Source organism: Xenopus tropicalis, chromosome 10 (genome assembly GCF_000004195.4).
Source record: "Xenopus tropicalis strain Nigerian chromosome 10, UCB_Xtro_10.0, whole genome shotgun sequence".
NCBI classification, from domain to species: Eukaryota; Metazoa; Chordata; class Amphibia; order Anura; family Pipidae; genus Xenopus; species Xenopus tropicalis.
Window position 1 is genome coordinate 7579243 of NC_030686.2, and position 9684 is coordinate 7588926.

General features: G+C 45.3%; 1 protein-coding gene across 3 annotated transcripts; it reads left to right on the forward strand.

Annotated features, from left to right (window-relative positions):
- Window positions 1-1335: 1335 nt before the first annotated feature.
- Window positions 1336-8978, forward strand: terf2ip (TERF2 interacting protein). Of its 3 annotated transcripts, NM_001143923.1 has the most exon segments (5): window positions 4685-5143; window positions 5145-5162; window positions 5279-5825; window positions 6806-6918; window positions 8472-8876. In NM_001143923.1, coding segments are annotated over 5 exon segments (1542 nt in total).
- The last annotated feature ends 706 nt before the right edge of the window (window positions 8979-9684 follow it).

The following is a 9684-nucleotide window of genomic DNA, read 5'->3' on the forward strand; positions in this document are numbered from 1 at the left end:
TCAAACAGTAGGAATAAATACCATTTTTATATGCTGAAATCCAGCTGCAAAACTGTTCTTCTCTTTCTGCATCATTTGTAATCCTGGCAGGGGAGGAGGGACTAAAACACTGATATTACACATTGTAACAACTTCCCCACAGCTTACAGACAGCATGCAGGAACTACATAACCCACAATGCATTGCACTGGTGTGCATCTTTTATAAAAAAAATTGCACTGGTCCAGGGTACTATGTTCTAGGGATCTGTGCAGGGTCAGACTGGGGGTTGCAGGGCCCACCAGGGATACCGCCCCAGGGGCCCTGCAGGTGCCCCCACCGGCCGCGTCCCCCGCGGAGCCTCCCTTACCCCCTCACAGAGCCTCCCTTACCCCCACCTGTCCTCTCCTGAGCGTGCATAAGTTTAACGCATCAGGGAAGGAACGTTAGCTGGGGGAGTGCAGGCAAGGGTTGGGTCTTGGCCCCGGGGGCCCACCGGGTTTTTCACTGGTGTCCCGGTGGCCAACCCTGGATCTGTGCAGGTGTGTTGGATCGTTATCCCAAGCAGGGTCGGACTGGGCCGCCGGGGCACTGGGATAAAACCTGGTGGGCCCCAATGGCCCAGACCTGATCCCCGCAGGGCACACCCGGGCCTCTGGTCTCCCTCCCCTGATGCGCTAAAGTTAAGTTTAATTTAGGCACACTCAGGGGAAGAGGTTGGACGGGTGGTGGGGGCCCCTGAGGCACTAGCCCCGGTGAGCCTTCTATGGGCAGGCACATGTGCACTATTGTAACTTTTGGAAAGCTTACTATACTATACTATATATATATATATAGATACAGAAGTAAAAATTTTACTGTAATATTTCAATCCTAGAGGTGAGTAAAATATTACCACAGCCGGGTGCTGCCCAGCTTATTGGCTGTCACTAGCGGCATGGCGGTTGGACTTCTGTCAGAAAACACACGTTTGACAGTAGAAATGAAGGCTAAAGAGCCATAGTCTGACTGACAAATGTTGCAGAGAATATGTTACTGGCCTTACAGAAGGCCCATGGCGGTTACTGCAGGGACTGGTTTATGAGGCACAAAGGTGCAGTTAGGTGATAAGGGGCAACATCTTTCTCTTCTATACATTAGAAGGTTTATTTCAAATAAAACAACTTTCAGATATAGTCCTCAAGCAATTTGGAGCCATCTTCTATAAACATATGTGAATAAATATGATTTTACTCAGAAACTTTTTGTGAGGCTCAGTTTGACTATCTATGCCCCTATATCAATGTATCCAGCCATTGGAGCCACGCCCACTCCACTAGATAGACTTCATATCCCATAATCCACTTCCCCCGGTCATGTGACTAAAGTTACAGCCAGCCGCAGCCACATTGGGATTCCCCTGCAGCACAGAAGCGAGTGTCGCTGTTTATTGCATAGCAAGAGCTATCAGGACTGGTTTTACACAGTACAGAGGCATAGGCGGACTATTTGTGTTACTGTAACGGCGTATCCAGCCATTGGAGCCACGCCCACCGCACTAGAAAGACTTCATATCCCATAATCCACTTCGCCGGTCATGTGACTGAAGCTAGAGCCAGCCTCTGCCGCAGCCATATTGGATTCCCCTGCAGCACCGAAGTGAGTGTCGTTGTTTATTGCATATCAGGATATCAAAACTGCTTCTGCACAGTACACAGGCTCAGACTATCAGCGTATCCAGCCATTGGAGTCACTCCCATTCGACTCAAAAGACTTCATATCCCATGAGCCTCTTCCCCAGTCATGTGACTGAAGCTAGAGCAGCAGCCATATTGGATTCCCCTGCAGCACAGAAGTGAGTGTTGCTGTTTATTGCATCTCAGGGATATCAGGATGATTTTACACTGCAGCCTTAATGGTTTACTGAGTAAATGATCCCAGAACAGGCTGCTAATTAGTTATGAGGAATCAGACTGTTACAGTGTATAATTATATATATATATATATATATATATAACAAACAGAGTACCGCACACATAGGGACTTTTAGAAAAAACAAAAAGGATTTATTGAAAAAGATCCAACGTTTCGAGCACCAACTGTGCTCTTCCTCAGGGACCAGGATTCAACTGGTTTGTCCCTGAGGAAGAGCACAGTTGGTGCTCGAAACGTTGGATCTTTTTCAATAAATCCTTTTTGTTTTTTCTAAAAGTCCCTATGTGTGCGGTACTCTGTTTGTTTATTGCACATTTTTGACCAGCACCTAGGGCATTTGGTTGCCTGAAGGGTGTGCTCCTTTTGTTTTTGTATATATATATATATATACAGAAAAGATCAGAGCACACCCTAATAATAATCAAATGCCCCGGGTGCTTGCAACAACCATGTATATAGCAAGACAATGAGCCGCACACACAGGGACTTTGTTAGAAAACAAAAAAACGGATCTGTGTGTCCCTGTGTGTGCGGCTCATTGTCTTGCTATATATATATATATATATATTTCCCTTACTCTGCTACTCACTTTCTTATTTCAATTATACTGCATAGGTCGCAACTGCTCTCTTGGATACTTATCAAAATGTCCCGCGGTGCCTTTACGTGTCCCGCTCGTCTTTGGGTCTTCTCGGCTCCTTCCGTCACCGCTGTCTTTGGATCTTCACGGCTTCTTCCTGCGCGTTTGTCTTCTGCTCTTTCCAGCTCCTCCAGGCGATTCGGGTCATCTCGGTCCTTTTCGTCGTTCTCTGAATGTTTGCAATCAGGGCCTGAACTAGGGGGCAGCTGCCTAGGGCGCAACGATTGGGGGGCGCCAGGCAGGAACCTCTCCTACCTACCCCCTGTCTGTGCTCCGGGGGGGGGGGGGGGGGGTTGCGATAGAGCAGGTGCAGGGACATGGTGGCCGACTGGGTTGCCTAGGGTGCCCCGGTTAGCTCAGCCTGCCCCTGTCTGCAAGTCTCACGACATGTGAGTATGGCACAGCAAGCCATTTCACTTTAAATTCAGAAGGAACAGTTTGGGTGCTGCTCAGGCTGTGGGTCACTAAAGTTCCGCTGGTGCTGCTGTGCCTTTATCTACTACTCTACAAGCTCTACTTACTGCTCCATTTTTTAATAAACCAAGCTCGGTGAGTCCATGACTGTAACAAAGGTGTAATAATTCATAATTATTTATTAATAAACACTCTTGTTACAGTCAGGGACTCACCAAGTGAATTTAAAAAAAAAAAAATGGAGCAGTAAGTAGCGCGTGTAGAGTAGTAGATAAAGGCAAAGCAGCACCAGCAGAACTGTGTGACCCACAGCCTGAGCAGCACCAGCACCCACGACAAAAAAAAAATGATGACCCGAAGCGCCTGAAGGAGCCGGAAAGAGCCGAAGACGAACGCGCAGGAAGAAGCCGTGAAGATCCAAAGACAGCAGTGACGGAAGGAGCTGAGAAAACCCGAAGGAAGCTAAGAAGACCTGAAGACGAGCAGGACACTTAAAGGCACAGCGGGATATTTCAATAAGTATCTGGGACAGTGGGCCACATAATGGGCGTGGTCAAAAATGAGGCACCGTTCAGCGTGCATGCCTCCCCCTGCTCTGAACTTAAAGTAAGGGAGCGGCTTCCGCAATCATAGCTCTTATCAGCAACTGCATTGTTATTATTTATGGCTCTGTCAGTGTTGCCACCTTTAGCGACTGCTATCTCTGGGCAGGGAGGTGGGGCATGATGTCTCTGGGCGGGGGATTTTGATATTGCCATGGCGGGGCTATGGCATGGTGATTGGCTGATCGCCACATCAATCTCGGAGACTCCTGCCCTGTTTTCCAAATTTGGCAGGTAGTTTTGACCCGGACAGTTCTTCCGAAACCAGGCTGTTTGGGTAAGAACTGGACAGGTAACAACCCTTGTCTCTGTTCTTCTGGCTTCAACCATAACTTCACACCACATACATAATTGCTGAAGCACCTCCAAATCAGGTATTAGCACCTCCAAATCAGTATTAAAATCCCATTATGTGAGATCCGCATCAGCTGGTTGATGATGTTTTCTATAGATGGGCCCACGTATGATTTGATCATTGGCCAGACCGTCAAACCATCAGATCACCCCTAATTGGCCTAGCATGTAGGTGGCCAAAATAAGGCAACCTCACCAAACAAGCGGATCTTAATGTGTATGGCATGTGTGTTGGAACCAGGGCCATGGCCCTCCCAGAATTCCCGACCGTGTCCTGGAATGTGATGCACGCAACTGGGCCAGGAGGCAGAAACAAAAGTTTTGCACAGTGGTGAAACCCCACCTTCAACCCCCCCCCAGACTGCAATCATTTTCCATAGCGCCTGCTTTAGTCATCTTTAGTAAGTTTTAGGGATGGAACAGTTGAAAAATGAAGGGGTATTAAGATGCAGCTCTTTATGCAGGTCAATGAGTTATAAAAAGAGACTTGGGGGCAAGTTTTGGTTGCAAAAAAACATGATGTACTACCAAACAAACCCTCCTGTAAGCTGATAGGGTGCATAGAGGCTACCAAATAGCCAATCACAGCCCTTATTTGGCTCCTCCATGAACTTTTATGGTGCTTGTGTTGCTCCCCAAGTTTTTTTACATTTGACTGTGGCTCACAAGTAAGAAAGGTTGGGGACCCCTGATTTAATATAAGGACTGGGAGATGTAGTAGGACTAATGCTAACCCCCAACTATTGCTATTGCAGAATCACCTGACACCTTCTGGTGCAAAATGGCCGCCTTGGGGGGTTTGACACATTCTCGCACTTTATTTGTTGATGACGATGGGACCCCAATGAGTTTCTATGTACCACCTGGCCCATTAAAGCGGCAGCTGTACCCTCTGATTACTCACGGAGGTGGGGAAATGTGTCGGATGCAGCAACCTGGGGCTCTGCTTCTTTCTGCCCCTGGCAGTGCCCAGGGAGCCCAGTATGTATCCACTGCTTACATCATGGATTGTGTGAGAATAGATAAACTTCTCGACGTAGATGATTACCGGCTGGATGGAAGTCACGGAAGGCCGAGGAAGAGCCAGGGCAGTAAAAAGGAGGAAAGGGCTCCTCAGCAAAAAGTAGGCGAGAGCAGCCAAGAAAGTGATCAGAAACAACAGGCTAAAGTTGGGGGAGACTTGGAGGAGGGAGATAAGCTATCTGACCCAGGGGAACCAGTTAATGAAGAAAGTTTAGGGGAGTGTGAGCAGCAGAAGGAAGAATGTATCATAGGAGAGAAGGGGAACGTGGGGCAGAAGTTGGGAGATGTGCAGAAAGAGGCAGCAGAATCCGAGCTGGAACCCGACAGTAACAAACTGCAGCCGGAGAAAGACAACAAAGAGAATAAGATGGACTGTTCTGGGGCTCAGAAGGTGATTCGGAAAATCTTGCCTCCCAAATCTCCCCCTTTTTATCTCACAGGAAGAAATGTCTTTACAGAGAAGGAAGATGTAGCTATCCTGCTGTATGTGAGAGAGAACGCCCCACACAGAGGCACTGGCGTAAGCTTATGGAAGGAAATGGAGCAGAAGCAAGTAGTAAAAAGGACGTGGCAAGCAATTAAAAATCGCTACTTCAGGTATTTGAAAGGCAAACGTAACTACGTATTGCCACTTACTGATGATTCCTCCTCACAAGAGCCTTCAGATGACGAAGAGGAATGTCCTCAACCAATAACAAAGAAATCTCGAATCAGCGATTCAACCCCTTGTACTGAAAAGCCTGGAGTCGCAGAGAAAACGGGTGAAAAATTAAGCACAGATACTTCAGTGGAAGGGCCCTCTACAGAAAAATCTGATGCTGCCAAAACCAGCAATGTAAACTTACCCGTGGAGGAAAGGGGGCAGGAAGTTACTGAGGGTGCCATTAAGCGGTCAGAAGGTGAGCGACCAATAAACAAACAGATTTCTGGTGCTTCAGTTTTATTGTTTGTTCTGTATTTACCTTTTCTGGCCCACTTCTACTGCCCTTCCTTTTTAATTTACACGTTTGTGCTGTTACTAGGGTCATTAAGCCATAGCAACCAGATAGCAGTTGCAATTCCAAATGGTCATTAAATGCTCCTGTCTGCATCATACTAAATGGCAACTTTAAGTGAATAATCCTGAATATAAACTGCAACTTTTCAGTTGAAATTGCCTAGAATGGATCCTAGTAAATTAAATGGAAACTCCACCTTCCAAACCAGCACAAAAACCCCTAATATCCCTATCCCTGCAATCTGTTCCTTCAAACAGTAGGAATAAATACTATTTTTATATGCTGAAATCCAGCTGCAAAACTGTTCTTCTCTTTCTGCATCATTTGTAATCCTGGCAGGGGAGGAGGGACTAAAACACTGATGTTGCAAATTGTAACAACTTCTCCACAGCTTACAGACAGCATGCAGGAACTACATAACCCACAATGCATTGCACTGGGATGTTCCTTTCCTTATTGACATCACGTGTGCAGCAGGGAATTGTGGGATTGGGAGGAGGCAGGCTGAGGGACAGGCGCTACTGTTACAGTTTATTTGAGTCACAAAGTAGTCAGCCAGATCAGCAGGGGAACAGGGGGCGGGGCTTAGGGAACAGGGGGCAGGGCTTAGGGAACTGTTCCAAACCAGATTATTACATTAAACATCAGGAAAAGGCTGCATATTGTTTAATTGATGTATATTGCAAAGTTGCTTGAGATTATGTTTACTCTTCAAAAAGCTGTTGTGTGGAGTTCCCCTTTAAATATGTTGGTCCGTGGGTGAAATACAGTCTAGTCTGTGTTTTGTGTTTAATAGATATAATTAATATTTTTCACAGGTTTTACCTGCTAATCTCTATCCCCTGCTTGCCTTACTTTACAACTGTCTGTTTATCAATCAGGGAATAAGAAATCTACTGAGATGAACGAGGAAGCGGTCAGCGCATCATCTAAAGAGAATCAGGACGATGGGGCAGATTTGCACATATTTGAGATTGCCAACTTGGAATTTGAGGTAGAAAATCGCTGGTAATTTCAGACCCAGCTGGCTTGGAAAGGTTTAACTTGATGGACTCTGGTCTTTTTTCAACCCTATGTAACTATGTAACTATGTAGAAAAGTAGTGACGGAGCCATTATCTGAAAGTGTAGAACTCGCTTAAGCTCCGCATTTTCCCACAATATTGTTGTTTTAAAGGAGAAGGAAACATTAAATCACTTGGGGGGTGCTGATTTGGTAGGTAACCCCCAGTAACTGTAATCCCTTATGTTCTACCTGGCCTAAATGGCCTCCATGGGGGCAGAGTTGGCGGCTGGAAGGTACCCTAAGGAGGACTGGGCCTGGGGAGGAGCAATATGATTAGTTACTGTCTATGAAGATTTTCATTCATCCAGGTCATGGTATATCTAGAATAAATAAATGTAAAGCAACTGGACTTGTTTGGTAATCATTGAAGACGTTTGACTACTCATCCGAGCAGCTTCTACTCAGTTGAACTGAAGAAGCTGCTCGGATGAGTAGTGAAACGCCTTCAATGATTACCAAACAAGTCCAGTTGCTTTAAATTTATTTATACTAGATATGATTAGTTACTAATTAAACGATGACTTTGATCATCCGTCTGTAACGGGGGCCATACACATTACAAATATTATCTTTCCTGCGACCATTGGACGAGGTGACCAATATCCAAGGCCGATATCGTTCACCTTGTATGTATATATACATGTACTTCGTTAAGAACGATACTATCGGGGCGTGTATGGCCACGTAAGAGGCAGACAAAACAACTGAAATCCTTTTCCTTTATCTCAGTGGCAATTGTCTTAATGGCAAAACCAAAAAACAAAATAAGGACCCACACACACTATGCAAAGGCCATTAATTTTCGCCACAGAGTGACGACAAAATAATGTTTGGGGGTACAAACCACCCATTGACTTAATGCTTTCATGTAATTACTATTTAGAAAAGAGGGGGGTGGATATCAATCCAACTAGCAGCGCAGCAGTAAAGTGTCCCTGGGTCTGAGTTTTTTAGAAGGAGCCAGCGCTACACATTAGAACTGCTTTCAGCTAACCTATTGTTTTTCCTACTCCCATGTAACTGGAGGAGTCCCAAGCCGGACTTGGATTTCTTACTATTGAGTGCTATTCTGATACCTACTGGGAGCTGCTATCTTTCTCCCTTCCCATTGTTCTGCTGATCGGCTGCTGGGGGTGAGGGGGGGATATCACTCCAACTTGCAGCGCAGCAGTAAAGTGTGCCTGAGTCTGAGCTTTCAGCCAGCGCTACACATTAGAACTGCTTTCAGCGAACCTATTGTTTCTCCTACTCCCATGTAACTGGAGGAGTCCCAAGCCGGACTTGGATTACTTACTATTGAGTGCTATTCTGATACCTACTGGGAGCTGCTATCTTTCTCCCTTCCCATTGTTCTGCTGATCGGCTGCTGAGGGGGGGGGGCATGTGAAATTTTTGGTTTCCCTATGTGCAAATTATATGGTTGCAATGTAACAATAGCTCTATATTTATTTTTACAATCAATGTTTTCTCTCTTCTTAACAGGTGGAGGATACCCCAGAGCTTGAGGTGCCAAAAAGGAGCTTTGGCCTTAAAGAGTTTGTGATGGGAGAGGACCTTCCCAGCTCTCAGAGTCAGACACAGGTAGATGAAGTTTCCTCCAGCCCAGATGCTTCTGAGAGTGAAGGTCTCCAAGAAGCTTTGCTCAGCATGATGTCCGAGTTCAAACTCAGCTTGTGTGATGTAACCCAAGCGTTACTTAAAAACAACGGGGAGCTGGCTGCCACGAGACATTTCCTTCAGACTGGCTCTAGGCCTGATGGCTATCCCATATGGGTCAGAAAGGACGACCTGGACTTGCAGAAAGATGATGCAGAGACTCTGAAAAGGCTCATCCAAAAATATGGTGCTGATAATGTTGCCAAGAGAGTTGCCTTCTTGGCTAGTTAGAACCTCCTGTTTCCACTGAGTGGAGTTTTTTTTTTTAGTTTTGTAAAGTTCACGTGTATATTCCTTATTATAATGTTTTAGTATAAAAGCCACACAAAGCAACTTGCTCTTTTTTTTCCTTTGTTTTCCCCCAGTATTACACAGACATTTTGTTTGTTGTTTTCTATAACCAATGGGAGGATGTTCTGAACATGAAATAGTTACAGGCACCAATCGTACGAAAGTGACTCCCATTGTAGGGCCCCCAAGGGGATCGGCAGATACACAGATACGTGCGCAGATTTTATCCTTATCCCACCTACATTTTCTAACCTGTCCGACTAAATGACTGATTGCAATGGTACGAAAATTATCGGGAACTACGTTTCGTAGTGCTAAAATTCGAGTTACGGTTCAAAAACTTTTTGGTATTTATAATTGAGAAAACACGGAAAACTCTAATTAAAAAATTCAGCAACTAAAAAGCTTGCAAGTTCATGTAGAAGCCAATGGGAGTTGTCCTAGGCAAAGTCAAGCCCTATTTTGAATTCGCCATTTTTGAGATTTTCCAGTTTGAAAACTCGAAAATTTGAGGTATTTGAGTTCTTTTATTCGAACGAGTTTTCCATATATATAAATATTCTGCCTCCTAACTTTATCATCTACTATAGATGTTGGCTATGAGAAGCTCTCATTAAAGTGTTAGGTGGAGATGTTGAGCAGTTGGTTTCAGATGTTTTGACACAATCCCTATGCACAGAACCCTTTTGGTTAGCTCAGCTTGTCCAGGAATCACCTGCAGGAGATCTTTCAGCTCAAGATGGCATCA